Source organism: Buteo buteo, chromosome 8 (genome assembly GCF_964188355.1).
Source record: "Buteo buteo chromosome 8, bButBut1.hap1.1, whole genome shotgun sequence".
Lineage (NCBI taxonomy): Eukaryota > Metazoa > Chordata > Aves > Accipitriformes > Accipitridae > Buteo > Buteo buteo.
The window spans coordinates 40,419,017-40,440,658 of NC_134178.1; the positions used below are offsets into that span (position 1 = coordinate 40,419,017).

At 45.3% G+C, this 21,642-nt stretch overlaps 1 protein-coding gene and 1 long non-coding RNA gene across 2 annotated transcripts; one reads left to right on the forward strand and one right to left on the reverse strand.

Moving 5' to 3' along the window:
* Positions 1-296: 296 nt before the first annotated feature.
* Positions 297-13,082, reverse strand: SLC19A2 (solute carrier family 19 member 2). The gene is made up of 6 exons (XM_075034323.1): positions 12,525-13,082; positions 11,823-12,428; positions 7,861-8,083; positions 4,079-4,271; positions 3,020-3,161; positions 297-2,796 (listed from the first exon to the last, which is right to left on the reverse strand). The coding sequence occupies exons 1-6, from the start codon at positions 13,065-13,067 to the stop codon at positions 2,671-2,673; spliced, it is 1,833 nt and encodes a 610-aa protein (XP_074890424.1). The 5' UTR covers positions 13,068-13,082; the 3' UTR covers positions 297-2,670.
* On the forward strand, positions 13,023-21,619 carry LOC142033835 (uncharacterized). Its single transcript, XR_012651349.1, has 2 exons — positions 13,023-13,461; positions 20,094-21,619. It is a non-coding gene; the product is annotated as an uncharacterized LOC142033835 (long non-coding RNA).
* Positions 21,620-21,642: the final 23 nt, after the last annotated feature.

Genomic DNA, 21,642 nt, shown 5'->3' on the forward strand with positions numbered 1-21,642 from the left:
ACCCTGCATCAATGAGTCATCTTTGCCCTCACTGGACCAGTCTGCACTGGAACTGGAATGGTACTTCTAAACTGCTCAGCAATTAACAATCCTCAATGCAAGACTCTTGCACAGAGTTCTGCAAACCTACACAAACTAGCCAACAACTATCAGCTGCTTGAAGACTTGCTTCTTTTCACATTTTGTCCTGTATTTTTTTTCCTCTTTGTAACAAAGACGCTCAAAACAACCTGCACAGCAGTGCTGTGGATTAGCAAGACATCAAAACACAAAACAAACACTGGCCACACAGCATATCTCAGAGTATTTTTATTTAACAAAAATAGCTATTAAATTAGAAACCAACAATGTCAACATGTCTACAGAATTTCATAGGCATCAGTAACTCTGCATACAGCTCCAGTCAGGCTCTATAGTCACCTCATCACCACAGCAACAGCACAGTGCAGGAACCTGAACAACATCCAGGTGTGGCTTCCATACATTAACAGGCCTGAAGATGTATGCAGTGTAACATGCCTCTCTATTGCAGTTGCCACAGTTTCATTACTTTGGTAGAAAAATCATTGTTATTGCTGTCATTCTTTAATTTTTGACTTGCTTTTAAATAACTGCGTTGTTCTCTGTATGATAAATAGGATTAAAACTGAGCTGCTTCTTTCAGTCACTTGACATGAGTGCTGTACATCCACTCCTCATGCCTTGCTGCAACTGCCATCAGACCAAGGAACTCAAGGACAGGATATGCACTTGCCATCCCTTTCCCAGGACAGCTCATCAGCTAGCACTTCATGGCTTCAAATTTTACTTTTTTTAAAAACAAAAAAAACCAGTAAAGGAATATATACATGGTGGTTTCAAGTTTCCATTTCAGGATAAGGCAGTTAAGTTTACATGTGTAAATGCCAGTACAGCTGAGCCCCTCTTAAGGGGGTTGTTTTAGGAGAGAGGCTGCAAATACAGAGGAGCTTTGGGGAGTGGGTTCCCCTGAGCAGCCAGCCTGGAAGGCCTCCCCAGACTGCACATCCCAAACACATTAATCATTCACCTTGCATGGTAAAGGCTGAGGTTCTCAGAACTGATGCGAAAGGCCATACCTGTCCCAGCCAAGGCAGAAACGCCTTCCCAATCCCGATGCTGCGAAGTCTCCATGGCACTAAAAGCAAGCAATGAACCAAAGCTGCTTCTTCAGGCTCTGACTGGAAGACTCTCTAACCAGCACAGAGAGAGAAGGCATGGAAGGAAGCAAGCTGCATTGCATCTTCTCCCTTGCCAGTTCTCCTGTACACTTAAATTTACCACAACCTGCACAGCAACAAGGACAGTTCATAGGCCATCTCCACAGTATACTACAGGTATCTGTTCCTGTGCTGGTCATGGTGCCTGAATATCCATGTGCCCAAGCCCAGGACAACTCTGTGCAACTCCTTCCCAGTGCTGAAGCAATTTGGAAAAAAATAAATTATTTTTAAAAACCAGGTATAAGGCAAGTCCCAAATTGCTTAGACCTGACAAAATAAAAGAACTGCCCGCTCCAAACATTCATTGTTCTGCTTAGGTGAAAAAAAAGAGGTAGAACTAGTGGACAGAGACCCACCAGAAGCATAAAGGCATTTTAAAATAAGGGGGAAAACTCACAGACCAGAAATCAGGATTTTTCAAAGCCTCAGGCAGTCATCCTGCTAACTACCATCACTGAAGGTACCTATTTAGTCACCAGAGTCACGATTCTCCAAGGTCACAAAGGATAGCTTAAAAATCCTGCAAGTCACCTTTCTTCTCAGTGCTATACTAACATCCACCATCCCACTGAAATAGCCCAGCCCCCAGGGTTGTGAGGCAGTGACTCCTGTAATCACAGGAATCTGCAGTCCTGAAGGACAAAGGCAAAGATGTCCAAGGGTCCTTTGGATTAGCATTTTGTCTACTTAAGTTTCCCTTCCACCTTTACAGTCCCTTGGGCACAGGCCTTCATGGCACAAGTAGCACTGTGGACAGCCAATTCACCAGTGTCACAAGTTGTCCCAGGACACAGTTAAGGTTTTGGGGAAGCACCATGATCCGCTATGGTAAAACTCTGGCAGCAGGGGTGACAGACAGGAACAGCAGAAACTGTACAAGCAATTCAAGGAAGTATGTGCATATGCAGAAACACAAGTGCACTAGTCCTCAAAAAGGAGCATCCAGCATCACGGGGCAGCCACTGCGAGAGTCACACTGCAGAGCACAGGCCTAAGGCCACCTCCTGAGCCAGGCCTGGGGCTCTCCACAGAGAGGTCTATCAGTGTGCCCTCACTTCTGCCCTGCAGCAGCACCTCAGTGACAGAGAGAATAGCAGTTGAGTAGACAGTCATGAAACTGCCTTTTCAATGGCAGCCTCCAGATGCACAGCCTTAGACTAAAACCTCCCAAGGCTTTTTTTGAGAAAACTTACTGTTCTTTGCCACACATCCCATATATGCAACAGAAGAACAAAAGGCATTTTAGAAAGAAGGTATTTGTTCTTACTTACATAAGAGCTAATACATTTACCTTCTAAAATGTGCTGCTAATATAGTATAAATATGGATCAAATAACCATTAAGGTGACTGCCTTGGGAAGAAAAGGCAGAGATTAAAAAACGGACCTATATCTTCATATGTAGCCACGAAGAGTCTTCACTTGGTGCACTACTGGCTTTCAGGAGATCTGCTTTGCACCTGCTCTTGTCTTCTGTAAGCTCGTATAATACTGTATATGCCACTGCCCAAGAACACCAGTGAGATGGCCGCAAAGTAAGATGCATAAATCATGAACTGCAGAGAAGGGGAAAGAAAACAAAAAAAGGAGTGGTTAAACCAAGCAGTTACCAAATTTGTAAGAAGGTTAATACATGAGCTTCCCTCCTCTTCCAAAATATCAGGAATCAGTGATTATTTCTCTGTCAAACTCTTGACCCAGCAACAGGTAGCTGAGAAGCTTTATAGATTGGTTTACCTTCCTCCCTCCCATCAGTAAAGCTAAGAGAGTCTGTCATACCTGGGTGAAGATGTCCAACCCAAGCCCACTGGCATCCACAACAATCAAAGTGAGCAGAGTCTGAAGTGCCAAGGCAATAAAAGTATTGACCCCAAACACCAGGGCGTACCGTTCCACACTGAGATTTGCAGCGATCTGGAACCTGGAAAGAAAGGGATGACCAGAAACATAAGGACAGGGAAAAAGTAGGGAAATGCAAGAATAGGAGGAATTCTCTGGACAAGAAGACTATGCAACCTGAAATGTTACATAGACTGGTCCAGTATTTTCCACAGCTAAATTACCTTGCACTGATAGTGTACTTTTCTAAATAGGATCATGACAGACTAGCATAGAAGCTAGGAGAGACCCACAGACCCACATAAAAAGCTTAAAAAAACCCCCCAAAACACAAAAAACCCACTGTGGGAGCTCTGTGGGTTTCAGTCTTACTGAAGCAGCCCTCCTGTCCAATGTAGCTAAAGGGTCCTGTCACAGAGAGAAGATATAACATGCTCTGATCCCAGTGAGCTGTTGACAATCTCAAAGCGTCAGCCAACTGCAGTGCGGTCCATAGTCTCCCACATCCTTCTAACCAGAACTCCTTTTGCAGTTACCAGTTTCAGCATCACCTCTCATACTGTGCTTAAGCTGTCTTGTAGCAATTATGCACATGTGGTTCAACAACAGCTGTGTCTTCCTCCCCAAAGTGACAAATAACAGGGAAGAAGTTTTCCTCCTTGCTGGTTAGGGAAAGTTGACACTTCAACACATGTAAAGCATTGTCGTCTCCTCATCTGTTAACATTTCACTCTAGCCGTGTTCATGAAAAACATTCCTGTGGCAAGCAGCTCTATCTAATATTAGAAGTAGTCACTTTACTGTCATAAGACTTTTAAGCTTGGGCAGACTGCCAGCCAAATATATCTCTGTGCCTCAGTTTCCAACCTGAATGACAACACAAACCCTTGCAACAGATTTTGAAATTCCTGGTAGGCGAGACTCTAGTTACAAGGAAAACATGCCAGCTCTCATACCAGCTATAACCTTGAGAGCACTCTACGTCAAAAAGATACTCACGTTGCTATCGTGATTAGCAGCATGTAGATAATTCTGAAGACAACATAGGATGCATAGCACACCCAGATGTTACGAACAGTGTCCATGATATATACAGCAGCAGCGATAAGAAAGGAGAACAGGGCAAGTGCCACTTCACCCCACATTGCCCAGGATGTTTTTATGTGACCCACAACAAACACTGCAACAGCTCCTGTGAGGGGAAGGAAAGCATAACTGTTAGTAATGGCAGTTGGAGCAATTTGGAGACTGTGTATTAGGAGCTGTACAGACCCTAATAACCAAACACGATTGAAGTAGAGGACACTAATGTGCAGACCTTAGCAGCTCTCCTTCCTGACCTCTCCCTCACCTGGAACCCTGCTGTAAATTCTCATTCACTTTTACAGGAACAGAAAAAAAAAAAAAGTCAATACTGACTGCCTCTGAAGTCTCCTCTCTGGCTTCAGAAGCACAACAGTCCCAGCACTCAGGCCACTGCCACTCAGTCCTCTGCACCTGACTGTAGCAGTGCTGTCAATTGGGCTACACAGAAATACAAACCCTGGCTCTCAAAAGCACTCAGCTAATTATTTCGTGGCGCTTTAGTGGGGGTAGGAGGGAGAAAGACACTACCCACTTTGATACACAGCTGTTAGAGCTCTCTCCCAGGAGGCAGAAAAACCTACATTTACTGTCATCTTCATGCTGGGCTGTAAGAGCAAGAAAGAGCATGGGTCCAAATCCACATCTCCTGGGATGCAGCTTGCAATCAGGCAAGCTACAATCACACGCTGTTGATTATGCAAGAACAACCTTTTACAACCAGAACAGGTTTGTAACTCCTGCTGGATTTCATGAAGGGGGGATGGGGAGAGAAGGCAGATCACAAGACAGAAAGTGTGTGATGTTTCATGCGACTCAACGAGCAGACAAGGTGTGTTCCGTGCGCTATCACAGCTGTAACTACCTAGAAGCCCAAATACATATTACAAGAAAATTCCCATTTGAAGTAGGCCTTGTTCTGCAAACAAGCCAAATAGCAACCAACAGCATAAGAACGCTGCTGTACAGAGCACACTAGACAAATAGCATACTGACAAAGGGAGGTTTACTGGAGATCTCTGAAAAAGAGGACTGTATTCAGCATTTGACCACTGTACAGAAGTGCTACAGTGCAGCATCTAAGCTCTTTGTAGTCCTTAGCTGGCCCTCTCTTAGAAATCCTTCAAGCACCTGAAGACTCCTTATGTACCATCAGTGTGTACAAGCCTGCAACCCTGTGAGACCTCACATCAATCTTTCAGACTAGTGAAGAAGGTAGTTATGCCAAGGGAAAGGAATTTATTTCCCCCCACTAAACTCTTCTTCCCAGTGCCTGCTGTGACACTACCTGACTGACATTTTGCTCTTTGAAAGTCTGACTCCCCCAATAGCAAAACCCTGAGATGCAAAAAGAAGCTAAGTCCTAGAACCTTCTTTCTACTGTCTCAGAAATTCTAAATTTGGAAACAGACATGACTTTCTGGGGATCTCATGGCAACTCTTGAGGTTGTACTCCCTCTATGTCTCAAAGTTATATCAGCCTGACACCTAATTATGACAATATAAAAAAACAAATAATCTGTGTCCTGCAATTGGACATCTACAGCTGATCCAGTGGTTTCACAAACCAACCTGATAAAGGATTGCCACATTCCCAAAAAGGTGCAGGGATGCAGCTTAACGGTCAGTTGACCTCACTAGAAGGAATACTATTCATCTTGCCCAGGACAGGAAGGTGACAGCCACATGAGCCACCACTCTCAACTTAAACCCTTCTGCAGGCAGCGAAGGCGCAGGCAGGGATGGCAACAGCATCTTACACAAAGGTTGCCAAACATTGCTCATAACTGAGCACAGAATGACTAAGAGCCATGAAAATGGCAAATCAGATCTGGGATGCACCAGGAAAGGTATTTCTAAAGGGAAAAGAGCGAACAGTATGTTCTTCTGCAAGTCTGAGGCTTCACTGAATAAAGTTGAGTGCAGCTCCAGTCATCCGCCTTCAAAAAGGACACAACTCAAAACAGGTTTGGTGCAAAGAAGGGCTAGTAAGATGACACAGTGAACAAAGAGCTTAACTTTACCAAAGACCAACTAGAAAAACTTGGCTTCTCTGGCCCAGAGCAAAGATTTTGTGCTAAAATACAACCTTGGCATGACATCAGAGACAAACTGCTCATTAATAAATTCAAACTGGAAATTAGAAGAAGTTAGTGCATTCACACTAGTGCCTAGGAAGTCAGGTCACTGGATGCTCACCCTTAACAGGTCCCTTCCAGTCCTGTTATACTCTTCAAGCTTTTAGTTGAGATTATTACTTCACTAAACTTCACTTGTTCGAAGCAATGAATCTGTGTTCAACCAGAAGGATTTTTTTGGTTCTGTCTTTTGAGCAGTTCAGGGACAGAGGCTAATTTGCTTTCAGAAAACATCATCCAAAATGATTCAACCATTTACAAAAATGATACTAGAGGAAAAAATCAAAATGTGAAATTAAAAACTTCAGTTTTACATGAGTTTAGTGCCAACCACCTTTTCTTTCAATGGGTCGATTGTTCACAGGACTTTAAAAAAACAAAAGGGACCTTGTTATCAAAGATAGTTATAATAAGTTTGAAGAATACTCCTTTTTTTTTTTTCTTTTTTTCTGCCCCTCCCCCCCCCCCTTTTTTTTTTAATCTTCTGACATTTGGCCATGCTATGGGTCTTCCTTCCCTTGATACTGATTCTTCTCCTTCCTGGGACCAAGGCAGGATGGTAGAGGAAGCCAAATCAAACAAGAAATAAGAGTCACAGCATCACACTAGCATGGAGGAACAGTGTATGACTACATGCTATTGAAGTGTAGGTTTAGCACACCAAAGACAATTTAATAGCCAAAGCCTTCAGAATCAAGCTGCTGACAGTTTCAAACCCAACTAACAATGGGTAGCAGACCAGATTTTAGAACTATAAAACAGCCACAGCTTCCCACTGAACTCCAAGAGGGGCCTGAGCATGCCCAAGAAAGTACTAAGCCTTCCTTGTTTATGTCCCTTGGTTTCTTTTGCCCCCAAGTAGGTGATGTCCACAGCAGATGGTAGAACAATGGCTCCATCAAAGAAAAGGAACATACTGCAGCAACACCTAGAAAGCCTCTGTAAGGGTATGTTAGCTATATTAAAAAGGTATTGCCCTAGATCTGGTAATAGAACATGCTTAAACAACTTAATAAACAAATATTTGTGTTGACTGACCTACCTGTCCCTTTCAAGTCAAGCAACTTCTTTCATCTTAATAGCTTTTCTGCTTAACAGTGCTGAAATGACTAAATGTGGCGCTCTGCACGCTGCATGTATACAGGAAACCTTCATATGTTCCCTACGCTGCCAGAGAAGAAAAGCAATAAACCCATAGGACCCTTAGTCTGACTTCGAGTGGTTAAAACAAACATAACCCCACTGCCACAGTGACAACCAAGAACACACAGTCAGGCACATGCCTGGAGCCTTTTGCCAAATACTTCAGAATGAAGTTTGACTTGGGAGGCTCCTTTAAACACCTACGTACTGCATTACAAGAATTAGGGCTGCGTGCAACAACTAACTCAACACTGAGCACCGTACCTGTGCACATCAGGGAAGACTCACCCCGAATGCCAGGGCTGCCTCTCCTGCATGCTTGGGGGAACGCAAGACCCTTCCAAACCATGCTCTGGTGACCTTGAGGGACACAAGGGATTTCTCACAGCAGAGGCAGGAGCTACGCCAGAAGCTCACCTAGCAGTGTCGAGGCTGCCTCCACGGCACCATTGTAGATCTCCGTACTATGAGAAGGCAGCACCATCTCCCACAGGCCCTGAGCGTAGTTGATGACCTGAAAGTAGCCACAGGTGGACAGTGCCCACCACACAGACCAGCAGAGCATGGTCCGGGAGGAGTAGCACTGTAGGAAGTCCTGCCAGAGATCTTTGAGCACCTTTACGATGTCTACTTTCTGCTCCTGCAAAGATTGGAGAAGGAAGGGGAGAGAAATGTTAGTCTTTGTTTATAAATACTTTACACTGCTCCAGCAAATTGCTCCTTTCAAGCAGTCTGATCACTGGCGAGTGACAGTACCACTCTCGGGCACAAACCTCCACAGAGTAATGAATAAAAAGCTTCCCCATCCCACGGTCTCAGCAGCTGGTCTCTGCCCTAGCAAGGGTCGTCCCCTTACCTGCAGAGGAAGGGTTCAGTCCCCAGCACGCCTCAACCTCTGGCTCTCTCAAGCAGAGAGCAGTAACTGCTAGTTGTTAGAAGTACTACGTGAGCAACTGAAGGGTACCAGAGAGAAGAAACACAGGAGAACAGGACACGATATCCACTTTGACAAGACAGGATCAGAAGGCAGTCATTCAAATCATAAAGGCAAAAATCATCACTTTTAAGTCCTGATTCAAATTCAACCAAATTTGGTAGCACAGAGAACATGAAAGCCACCAGATGAGTGTATTTCCCCACAAGTAAGTTGATTTTCTTTAGTACTAGCATTCAGGGATTATAAATATTCAAAGAAGCAATCTCATTACACCACGCTCTACCCTATTAATGTTTGCCAAGGCTCTGAGAAGGTGAGAGGTGTTGCCTGGGGATCTGAAGAGAAACAGAAGCTGCTTCCGCCAGACACGGCTATCGCAAATAGCAGCTCCTGCACACGCAAGCGCTCTGACAAATGGCATGAGAGAAAAATGAAGCTTTCCCCTCCAAGTCTTTCTAGAAAGAGCACAAAAGAGGTCAGACCCATGAAGTGGTTTGAAAAAAATTTGAAAATAGATCAGTTCTAGCAACAGGGGATGACAACAAACGAAAATTGCTTTTTACGTACAGGCTGTTGCAGTTCTTTTCCTAACCACTTTATGCCAACCGCAGCAGAGGAAACAAGCATGTCTTTGCTTTGTAGACAGAGCTGCTGACTCCGTTTGCTGCATGCACACATGTACAGAGTCTTTGCAGACAGGCAAGACCCTTCTTGTGCAAGTCAGAGCAGCAGTTACTTCATGTGAGACTGGGCAGAGCCCCCAGGGCCCACACAGCATCTCTAGCCCCCATGAACTTGGATCCCCTGCAGGGAAACATACAGGACTGTCATAGGACTAAGCTAGTGCACATTGTGCTGTCACATGCCCAGTTTTGGAGCAATTTCCAGGCAGCAACAGCAATTTTAGGCTCTTGGCAGTACACCCTTTCCCAGGGGGAACTGTGCAGTGTATGCCTGGGCAAGATTATTGTCCATGAACAATAAAACTCATTTTAAGGTGTTTCTGCTAAAACCCCCAAAGACCATGGCCTAACTCTGTCCTGAACTCCCTTTTTTCCACTCCTCAAAGTGTCACTGATTTCTAAGCACCTTTATTAAACACACACAGTCCCGTTGGTGCTTTGCCAATAGCAAAACACTTGCTCTGCATGTGGATGCCGTGCCTCCAAAGCCCAACAGAACAACTTGGGAAGAGGTCAGCTTGTGGCCATGTGACTTTAGGAATGCAACTACCACACAGAAGGTTTCGCTGGAACCTCAAGTTCAGCTGCAGGAAAAACAGGGAAGGGAACTATCATGTATGCTACAAAAACTGATTTGGCACATTCAACTCAAGCATGTGCCTGATAAGCCAGAAAGGCTTATCCGCCCTCCCGCTACCTGGCAGTGCTTTTTCAGTACCATTATTCGTACAGCCATTCATTTACATTTGTGCAATATGGTTGCAGTTACCTTAGTAAGAAGGACTACCATCATGTGCCAATGCTTCTCAGCTTTTAGCACCTGGTATAACTGAACTCTAGAGAGTTGTGCAAGCATACTTGCCTTTTTTTAAAATTTTCACCATTAGTTTGGAACCACCCTTGCTCTCACAGGATGGGAGTAAGATAAACAAAAGGGATGGATAAGTTATATTAATACCTTAGTCATTATTGGCACAGAATTTGTCTTGTTTAAGAAATACCCTTCAGCATGCAAGCATAACATGGTTAAAAATACTTTTGCTCACACAAGATTGTGCTGGATGGGGCAGGATTAGGTCCCTGGAATGTTAATACCTTTAATTCGCAGTTGTAGCTGGAAGAAGCTGAAAGCAGCCCTGGACGCTGCCTCTCCGGACCCAGCTAACCGGGGCTTACTTGCTAACTGAAATACCCATTAGCCGACTAAACCAACAGCCGCACTTACCTGCTGGCTTGTTCTCAGAACGAGCACAACCTCGACACTGACCTCCCCACAGGACCCTGAATCCCCCTGCCGTGACAGGCCCTCCGTAGGCATGCATTGCCCGGAGCAGCGTGGCAGAGACCTGCCCAGCAGGCAACTACGCACACACATCAGGCCTCAAAACTGGAGGCTGCTCGCCTGTCACCTTGTGGGACCCAGCACATCCTGCCACCAACAAGGGCACCTGCATGCTTGTTTCCATACAGGTGACTTTGTTAGAGGTTACGTAGCCCACAAGAGCCGCAAGTCAGGGCACCACCTTGGTGCTCTCATGGGCTGCATTAGGCTGTTATTATGCAAACGCATTTCCTGCAATTTATCTGTATTCTGTCCAGCTACAACTAATCAATGTCAGCCTGTACGTGCTCTCAAGGATGTCCTGGTTTCAGCTGGGATAGAGTTAATTTTCTTTCTAGTAGCTGGTGTAATGTTTTGGGTTCAGTATGAGAAGACTGTTGATAACACACTGATGTTTTCAGTTGTTGCTAAGTAGCATTTAGACTAAAACAAGGATTTTTCAGCTTCTCATGCCCAGCCAGCAAGAAGGCTGGAGGGGTACAAGAAGTTGGGAGGGGACACAGCCAGGGCAGCTGACCCAAACTGGCCAAAGGAATATGTCATACCATGAGATGTCATGCCCAGTATTTATATACTGGGAGGAGTTGCCCTGGGGGGATTGCCACTTGGGGACTAACTGGTCATCGGTCAGCAAGTGGTGAGCAATTACATTGTGCATCACTTGTTTTGTATATTCCAATCCTTTTATTAATATTATTGTCATTTTATTATTGTTATTATTATCATTATTAATTTCTTCCTTTCTGTTTTATTAAACTGTTCTTATCTCAACCCACAAGCTTTACTCCCCCCCCCCCCCCCGCCCCGATTCTCTCCCCCATCCCACTGGGTGGGGGGGAGTGAGTGAGCAGCTGTGTGGTGCTTAGTTACCAGCTGTGGTTAAACCACAACAAAGGACTACTGCAGTTTCCTTCCAGGATCATAAGATAAAACACTATTACTACACAGCTTATTGCTGCACAGCTTATGTAACAGCTGAAGCAACAAGTTTTTTTTCAAAATGTGAGTGCAGGAAGATTTTCCTCTTTTCTGCAAGTCACGGGGTGCATCCAGAAGCACGCACAAAATTTGGATACATGCACAATTTTTAGTACCCCAGAGACCCTTGCTTTCTACTGTTGAATAGCAATTTGATGCCCAGAGAATTTTAATCACAGTCTTGTGAGACATGCAGAACAACTTCAGAAAAAACTAAGAAGCAGCCTGCCATGCTCAATCAGCAAAAGGAAGCCAGGAATAAATTTTCCTGTGCCATAAATAAGGAAGCTGGATAAGCAAAGGGATACTTTTTGCTGTTGGAAATTACACCTCTGCTGCCATGTACATATATGCACTCATACATATATATACATACACACGCATGACAACCACATCAGTACTGCGTTCTCTACTTATGTAAACCCAGGGCACAACTCACCTGTTTCTCTGCTGAATGACCCTCCTCGTTTAAGGGAACTTTTGTCTCATCTTCCCAGCCAGGTGTCCTCTGCACATTGGGATGATCTTGGACAGCCGACCCATTTTTACAGTCCATGACCTTCATTTCCCAACTGAGCTGCTGACTCGAGACGTGGTGAAAGAAGAAGCTTTTTTGTGGCATTGGCAGGAACCAGGCTGTGCCAAAGGCAACGGAGATGCTGGTTAAGGAGATAACGTTCAAGCTGAAGAGGGACCACCCTGCCACCGACACAAGGACCTGCCCGGACACCGAGCCCACCGTGTAGCCCACCAGCGTGGCGCTCCGGCAGTAGCTGGTGACCTGCTGGTACAGGTTGACATCAACGACGCTGTAGATGTAGGAGTAATAGGCGATGTCGGTGGCGGTCCCCATCCCGTAGAAGAACTCGAGGAACTGGACGGCCCAGAGCCCTTGGGCGTACAGCAGCATGAACCAGGTGATGATGAGGCTCAGGCCCTGCAGCAGGACCACGGGCTTGTACCGCAGGTAGTCCGTGGCCAGGAACACCGGGAACAGCAGTGCCAGGTAGGAGTAAGTCCACACGGGGTAAATCTCGTTGAACACCTAGGTGGGGGGGAAAAGACGGCGGTGACCCCCAGCACCCACGTACTGCAAGGAAACCCCCCAGGCGGGGGTGCGCGGTGCCCGGGGCCGCGGTACCTGGGTCTCGGAGAGGTTTTTGGGTGGCCCCAGCAGGTACCGGGTGAGGAAGGGCTCCGAGGGCCGCACGCTGCAGAAGAAGCCATAAACGCAGAGCAGCCCCGTGGGCAGCGCCCAGCAGCATCTGCCCCCGCCGCCGGCGGCAGCAGCAGCAGCAGCCCGGGCGGAGCGCCCCGCCGGCCGGCGCCCCCGCGGCCCCGCCATGCCGGGCAGGGCCGGGGGCCGGGCTGGACGCGCTCCCGGGGCCGGCCGGGCCGGTGGGGGGGGGTGGTGGCGGCCGTGGTCCCGTCCCCGGTGACCTCCTCCTCCTCCTCCTCCTCCCGCCGCCGCCGCCGCCTCACGAAAGGCGGCTCCGCCCGCGGCGCTGCACCTGAGAGACCATTCGGCGGCGCGCGGAAAGCGGCGCTGCGCGCTGCCCTCTGATTGGGCGAGGCAGCCTCCTCCAGCAAGCCCCGGCCAATGGGGAGCGGAGGGTGGGACGGCTGCGGCAGGAGGGGAGCACGTGTGCGCGGAGGAAAGGGCGGGAGGACACACGCACGACATGGGCGCCGGCCCCACGGGCGTGTGGGGGACACCGGGAAACGGGGCCCACCCTTGAGTTTGAGCGCTGCCTTCCTTACCTGAGCGGCCTAAGCGGTAGGCAGCACGTTTTGTGGGTTACGGTACCCGTTCAGAACGGACCGCGGGGAACAAGGCTGACAGCCCTCTTGCGTGGGAGCAGAAGGAAAACACGCGGCGTGGCAGCGTTCCCGTCGCTGCTGAGGTGTCGTCCCCCCCGCCCCAAATTCCTCATCTCCCCCGAGGGACGGATACAAGCCTTTCCTGAAAACCATCTCGACCGGGAGAGCGTGTACCTGCTGCGCTGCCCTTCTTCTTTCTCTCCCGGCCCAAACGCGTTCAGCTCCTGCCCTCTGCCACTGTTCTTCCCTTTAGCCAGGTAAGAGCTGGAACCACTTCTGGGGTTTAATAAAAGCTGCACCTTGGTGCCCAGCTAGAAGAAATACTAGACAAGAGGAGAAAATAAAACTATTACATTCAAAGAAATTATCTAAAGCTTCACCCAGGACTACTATTCTTAAAGCTTTGCCAATCCTTCTCTAAACTATTTGCTGTTCTGCTACTCAATCTATCCCACGCTGTCTTTCTACCTCCCTGCTTTGCCTTTCCCTGTGCTCCACTCCCTTGAGCTCTAGCACATTGCTACCACTGCTAGGGATTCCTACTCTGTACCTACAGTTCATTCTCCAGATTGGCTGATGCCATAGAAATATCACCAGGGGTCAGGCCTCCCACCTGGGCAATTCCTTATCCTGCCTCCAAGCTGGGGCAATGCTCAAGGAGGCAAAATAAAAGCCCTCAGAAGGCATCTGGCTATACACAGCTGAGAGGGAAGGAACAGATTCCTTGAACTGCAGAATTTTATTACTACCTCCATCATCATAACTTAATAAACAGAGCTACAAAAGGTTTTAGGGCCATGAGATTACTCAGCCCTATGTAAAACACAGCTAAACATTTTGGTCCAGTATCATCTGGCATCAGTGGTTTGCTGCTTTCTGGCTATATTCCGGGTCTAGCAAAATGTCCTTTCAGTTGTTCTCAGGCCACTGCTCCTCAGCATCTCCATATTCTCTTTTGTTTGCAGGTTTATTAGAAAAAAAGAAGAAAAAAAGATGACAGTTGCCATTTCAACACACTTTAGCTTGAAGCAAAACTCTAAATACAAAGAATCAGCTCCCGTTAATACTAGCATCCATTTCAGCCATTTGCGAGGAACTGCTGATCTCTTAAAATAGCATGGTTAGAGCGAATGAGCTCTTAGCAGCCCCTCTGTTCTGCTGGCATGTGGCTCAGTAGCAGGTAATAAAAGGATATGGCCTGCTAGCCTGAGGTGTAGTGCGTCTTACCGATCTGGGTCTGCGCTTCATGCCGAGCAGAAGTGGGAGGAAAGAGTAAAACCTTGGAGTTCCCATGGCGAGTCCTGCCTAGAGGCAGCAGTTCCCACAACTTCCAGGCTGCTCAAAGGATCTGATGGGTGGCCTCAGTCCTTTCCAAAACAGCAGTCCCTAGAGTTGTGCCACTGGAGCTCAACTGCTGTTTCCAGGGGATTGGCTGGGGTAGAAGGAGTTATGTCAGCTCAGCCCATTTCCTTGAAGCGATACACAAGTCAGTCAGTCAGGCAACTTAGATCTCTCCTCCAAAAACTGCGTAAGAAAAAGAACCTGCAAAGTTTTGATTTAAGTACTCCAGGTTTTCTCAGGATTTCTTTTGTTCTCAAAAGAACTCACCTTATTTTGTTTTCACAGAATATTTTCAGCCTTTGGAAACATGGTAAAATTTTATTCCCTGAGTTTTGACTTCTGTCTTTCCTTCCCTAGCCTTCCTCCCCATTTTCTGTCTGTGTCTCGTCACTCTACTAGAAAAAGTAAGGTAAGGTTAAAGGTGTTTGATAGTAAAGAAAAACCTCAAAACTTGCAATATTTTTTTCCAAGATGGAAGACAGAAGCTGTGAAAAGTAGGGTTTCTCATACTTTCTTTCCTTAATCTTACCTGCTCCCTTCCTCTCTTAACAAGCAGACACCTTTTTCAGTGGAAAAAAAGAGTAATAGGAAGTTTAAAAATAAAGAAATAGGAATGGGGAAAAATTCCTACCCTTCAACTATAATTTTTTAAATTCCAAAACCAAAATAACCTTACAATTTATGTTAGCATTAAACAATGACTGGTTTCATCCCAAAGCAAAGTGTTTGTTCATTTCTAGCTTCCCAGACAGGTGATGTGAAGAGTGTTTTGAAAATCACTACATTCCACACAGGATGAAACCATTTTCCAGAGAAAAACATTCTCTTACCAGAAAGATTTGACCAATTTGAGTGATTGTTCGTATTCTGAACACTTCCAGATAAATAATATTATGTGGAAGTAGTTATAAAATCTTTCAAGACTCTATCACTCAGTGCAAGTCTGCCAGAGAGGGTCCACCTGCACATGTGTGATCTGAACTGAGTGATAGTTGCAGCATGGATGCACTGTGTGTTGGCTGCCCTTTACAGACGCAACTCCGGCTTCTACATCTCCTGAACACTTCCCAGTGAATAATGTTTTATACAACGACATAGCTCATGCAGTAGTATTGGACAAAACCCTTCTGTGCTGGTTACTCGACCACTCAGAACTGCCTTCAGAGCGTCTGAGTTTCCTCAACGAAACTCTATCAGAAGCCTCACTTTTGTACAACTCAGGGCTGTTGTACACTAGAAGGCTCTCTTGCTGGCCAGGGGACATGCTGGTTGTGTTTTCCTGCTCCTCTGTTGCACAAGGGAAGCTTGAAACCTGTCTGTTCTTGCCCAGAACTAATTTTCAGATCAATCTCAGAAACTGCAGCTGGCACTTTGGAAGAAAAGGATCACACCAAGCACTTCAGCAGGGCACTGTTGCTGCTTTCCTTAGTGTAATGACTAAGAATTCCTTTTTGTCTGAATCTAGGGTGGAATCACCCCTAGAGGATGCATGATTCAGCATGAGATCCAAGCAACTCATCTAAATGCACACATCAGCCTCAGAGTCAACAACGTTTTAAGGTCACATCTTATGCACACCATAAACTCTGACAGGTTTCACTCAAAAATGCACCAGAGGTGAGTATTGTTAACCAGTTCTGGCCTGCAGTTAATTGTGGAGGAATTTATAAAATATATGTGCAAGAAGAGTTCTCTTAAAGCCTTGCCAAGTTGTTTGGAGAAGAGCTTCTGTAAGTTAAAAACTTTCTGCACCCTCATGAAGCCGTTCTTCAGAGCGCTCTCTCAGTATGTGAGAGCACCAAGATGTTACAAATACCTCAGAAACTCTCCAGAAGGAGGGATTAAAACAGATTTGTCTTTTGCTGAGCATGGAAGGAACAAAGGCACATAAATGGGAGAAAAGGCAGCAACTGATTTCTTTGTTTTGATGATTTTGGCTATTATAATTAATTTGGGGGAAGTAGACTATTAACTAGTATATACGTTGGAATGAAACAAAGTAGCGAGAACAAAAAAAGCCAAATTATTTCTGAAATGAAGCATGATTAGTTTAGAACAAAGCCTATAGATTGTAGCTATCTGTAAGAACAGAAGACTGGATACAGCCTCAAAGGTCTGTGTCTTCTAGTTTCCCCCCCACCAAGTGATCCTTTGATAATTTGGGGGCTCTGAACAGGAGACTTACAAATATTCTGCAACCATGAAGGGTTAATTTAAAAGCTCTGGCATTGATTACTTTATTCAGACAGTATACCTTAATTTCTGTTACTTCCTATTCTCCAAGGGTTTGTTAGTTCCAGACTTTTAAGATGTCACATGTTGAGTAAATATGAGCCCAAATTCAAGAGGATAACCCAGTCCTGCAAGCAGAGAGCATGTGTTTCCCTGGCACCAAAACCAATGGAACACAGCAATTTCACTGGAGGGAATAATACAGTGTTTTCCCGTATCAGGATGTCAAATAGTAAATTACTGTTTTTTAAAAAAGCCTTAAGAAAGACAACAGAATTGACTCAGCTTCTTGATCTCTTCTTCTTAATTCCTTTAAAATTCCTTCCCCTCTTTGAAAGATAAAGATATATAAATTCTACTAGGATATTCTCTGAATGCCACAACTTTTTTTTGAGCCATTCTGGAGCCATTCTGGCTTTTTGAGAGCAAGAAAACTCTCAGGGTTATGTTGTAATTTTGTATTTTAGAGAGGTGAAGGGAGGGCCAGCAGTCATTGTTATAAATATATTGCTATAATTGGATCAATTGTCCTTGCCCTGTAAGAAAAGGTCCCTTACTAAAGGAATGCAACAGCTCTTTTCTGTAGCACGGACAGAGCATATTTTCTGCTTCTATCTTACTATACACAATCTAGAAGTCCAAGATATTTTGGTACTCTAGTTCAACATAAATTCATCTTTTTAATTTTTCTGAAACTTCACTGTTTACCTGTAGTTCATGCCTTGATGTCCACACATTCCACCATGCACCTCCTCCAGCACTGCCTTCATCACCTCTAGTTCCATACATGCTAGATCTTGCATTCAAGAAGACTGGTAAACCAAATGTGTCCTGAAACCCGTGCATGGGGTGGAGAAAAAGCAGCACTGCAGTTTATTGGAACACAGCTGATAGAGAAGCCAGTGCAAAATCCAAGCTATCGTGACTGCAGAAGCTTTAGAAGAAACCACAGCCATCTCTCCAAAGTATAGGAGTCGTTAGGAGGCAGGTTGCTATTGAAAGCCTCTGGCAGAGAACGTTCCTTATACCCTGCACACCACAGCAGGCTCTGCGTTTGACACAACGCAGGCTGAAGCACACAGCTGTTGGAAATAAGGCATTTATGGCTGAATTTGTGGAATCACTTGCCACAGGATATCAGATTATCTCTTGGTCTAAGATGGATCACGTTGTACAGCACTATACACTTGCATCATGGACATAACACTTTAAAAACATTTTGCAGTCAGCTACATGGGAAAAAATGGAAAAGTCACTTAAGTCTGCTACAAATGGGGACACTGGTGGACAAATTTTCATGGGAAGTGCTAAAAGAGAGTACAATAGTAGTGTTACGAAGAAAAGCAAGCAGTGGATCAAGTAGACTTAGAAGAAACATACCCCGTACTTTTATAAAGTGCGTAGGTCAGTCTGAATTACTTGATGCTTTTAGATTATCTAGGTCACAGTGGGCTTAACATAGTATTGCTGCCATTAGCAATGGTGTTACAGATGTGCCCAGGAACCCTGAGAATGATCCCATGGCCTGTTTTGGAGAGTGCTGTATATTCAAGAAGATGGAGTCCCTACCTGGATGAGCTTATTGTAATTGAAGCATGATGCAAGTACTGGGTGTAACAGCTAAAGGGAGAATGGGGCACAGTAATGATAGGAAATTGTAGGTGGATAAACTGGTTATGATGTATGGCTAGCATGAATAAATGTAACAAAACAAAATATAGGAGCGAGAGCAAGAAGAGGAATATTTAACGCTGATTAAGTGGAATGACTGACTCATACAAAACGACAGTTGGTCACCCCAGGACAGTGTTGCATTCTCACTTCTATGGTGCTAAATAGTAACATATTAATAAACAGTCTTCCCTAGCACATACATGGGCATGGGCACAGCCTTCACATTTCCTCCCTCAGATATGTGTCCAAAGAATCTTTTCCCATCATGAAAGATACCTCACGAGCATCAGTGCTTGTGAAGTTGCAAGCCCTCTTTTTGTTCTTTAGCACAGTCCTAAAATTCTGATCAAACCACCATTGTCCATGGTCATTTCAGGGGGTGCTGGAGGCTGCTCAAAAGGTTGGTAATTTATCTGGAGTCCTGACCAGATTCCCACTTCATGCTTTTTCTGTAGAGTTCTCCTGGCACTTCACAAGGGCATACTTTTGCCATGCATGCTCACTGATGTCTCTAATGTGCCATGTGTCCCAAAACCCAGGTTCACCTTTGCATCTATGTTGTTGCACAGCTCAGGAGGTTTCTGAGAGAGTGAACACAAAACCATGATCTGCATCGACTTTAGTCCATGGATAATATGCAGCTTTATGCCTCTATTATGCTTTGCTATGCCAGTGGCATGGAAGGAACCACCCAGTTTGCAGACTCCTGGAAACCTTGGTAAAGGTGAGCTGGCTCAGCTTCAGTCCAGCTACCCCTGCAGTACAGGCATTACGGTCAGAACTACCAGCAGAAAAACTGGCAAAAATGGAGGTTACATCTACTCTATAAGCAAGAGGTGTGCTTATTGATTCATGTAAGCCTGCCTGAATCAGCTTTAGACTTTACAGGGCACTCTGTACAATACGAACACTGGACTAATGCGTCAGGGTCTGAAGCAACTGCTGGAGTGCTGGTGTCACTAACTTCTTTAGAGCTGCTCAACTGTCTTTACGTGTACTTCCACCTCCCTTCCAATCCAAGCGCAGACGCAACCAGTTTCACAACTTCTGTGTGAAGCAGTACTGCCACCACCTCTAGAAAGCAAAAGGAAATAGTGGCACTTAGTGAATAAAGCATAAGGCTTCATACACAGCCATCCACATGCTATTGCCAGCTGCAGATGGTCAGCTTTGAGCACACCTTTTTGGAAGCTGGAATGAGCACTAGAGGGCAGCAACTCCGTTATAACGCTGTTTGAGTCCTAAAGCAGTTAACTTTGGACCTTTGGATCAAAAGGCCAGCGTGAAGGCATCCACACAGATTTGTGAATGAAGAAATTATTGGCCAGATGGGAGTAGGCTGAACTCTGGCACCACATTTCTCCCTCAGTCCAAAAGAGTTTGTGTTTGCTAACCTTCATGCTGTGATATGCATCTTTATTTTTAGTTTGAGAAAACTGCAGGAATTCTTGCTTTCCTTGTGTATTTTGCAAACAGTTTCCACGTACACAGGATTTCATTCCAGTGTGTAAAAGATTGTGCAAGACTGACTGTAGCCTTGGCACATTCAATCTAAGCTGGCTGCTTCATAAAACTGATAGAAGTTCTTTGTTTTGCAGTCATCTGTGGGCTCACTAAACATCACTTACCTTTGTTTTGGCAGATCCGGTACAGATGTTTTCACATCTTCCTTGATGTAAACACGGACCAAGAATTTGCCCCCCCGTTTGCATTTGGAAATACTTTGTGTACCTGGTCTGGCTGGGATAGTTAAATTTTCTTCATAGCAGCCTGTATAGTGTTGTGCTTTAGATTTGTGACTAAAACAGTGTTGATAACACACCAATGTTTTAGCTGTTGCTGAACAGTGTTTGCACAGTGCCAAGGCCTTTCCTTTCTCCCACCCTGCCCCACCAGTGCATAGGGCTAGGGGTGCACAAGAGGCTGGGAGAGGACACAGCTGCGACAGCTGACCCAAGGGATATCCCAGACCATATGAGCTCAGCAAGAAAAGCAGGGGGAAAGGAGGAGGAAGAAGGGGGGATGCTTAGACTTACAGTGTTTGTCTTCCCAAATAACTGTTAGGTATGCCGAGGCCCTGCTTGCCAGGAAGTGGCTGAACACCTGCCTCCTGCTGGGAAGGAGTGAATGAATTCCTTATTTTGCTTTGCTTGCATGTGCAGCTTTGCTTCACTTACTAAACCGTGTTTATACCAACCCACAAGTCTTTCTTGCTTTTGCCCTTCCAATTCTCTCCCCACAGCCTGCTAAGGCTGAGCGAGTGAGCAACTGAGTGGGGCCTTAGCTGCCAGCTGGGGTTAACTCACCACAGTCCTTTTTTGTGTCCAACGTGGGGCAAGAGGACTTTGAGATAACAACATCTGATCAGAGCATGCTAGGCAGAATTTATAGCTGTTAAGCTGTTCATTGGCAGGGTCCTGTGCTTGCTTGCCTTACTGTATATTAGAGTGTGGTGCTTGTTAGTGGCTGTTTTGGACTTTTGCTGTTTATTGTGGCAGTTATCGTACTCTACTGTGCCAGGGAACATTTTGTTAACAGCAATGGCCACGTGCCTGGGCCAGCATAGGGCCCAGGCACTGGTGCTGTTCCTGTGCTGCTATACTGGACATACAGGAACACCAGTGTTATGGGGTTAATTTTCATTGTAGCAGCCCATGGAGTGTTGTGTTTTGGATTTGTAACTAAAACAATTTTGACAGTACACACGTGTTTTAGCTGTTACTGATCAATGTTTGCACAGCATCTTTTCCCCTCTCTGCCCTGCCAGTGAGTAGGCTGTGGGTAAACGAGAGGTTGGAGACAGGACATAACCAGGACAGCTGACCAAAGTCCTATCCATTAGCAAATAAAAGCAGAATCTCCAACGTGATTGCATCTGCATCAATTTTACAATTTTGCATTTGTCTAACTTCATATATATGTATGACTCTATATAAAGAACTAATTACTTATGTAGAACCTTTAAGATCATTGCCTTCTTAAACATAGTTGAGCACTTAATGCACAAAATCCTGGTTCCACTGAAGTTAGAAAGCATTTATTATCTGTTTTCTAGGGTAAAACCTGACTCCAAAGTTTACATTTTTTCTTTTTTTTTACTGAATATGGCTTGTACTGCAATTTCATGGCTGTATCAAACAAAAATAAATTAAGCACCATTATAAAATACTAAGAAACTGATCTTTTAAGAC

Excerpts from the sequence above, each read along its gene's own strand:
- SLC19A2 (XM_075034323.1), bottom strand. The coding sequence starts at position 13,067 with ATGTCGTGCGTGTGTCCTCCCGCCCTTTCCTCCGCGCACACGTGCTCC. Across the intron at positions 4,272-7,860 it reads GGCAGCCTCGACACTGCTAG|GAGCTGTTGCAGTGTTTGTT; the intron begins GTGAGCTTCTGG and ends TTCCCCTCACAG. Across the intron at positions 2,797-3,019 it reads GGTTGGACATCTTCACCCAG|TTCATGATTTATGCATCTTA; the intron begins GTATGACAGACT and ends CCTTCTCTGCAG.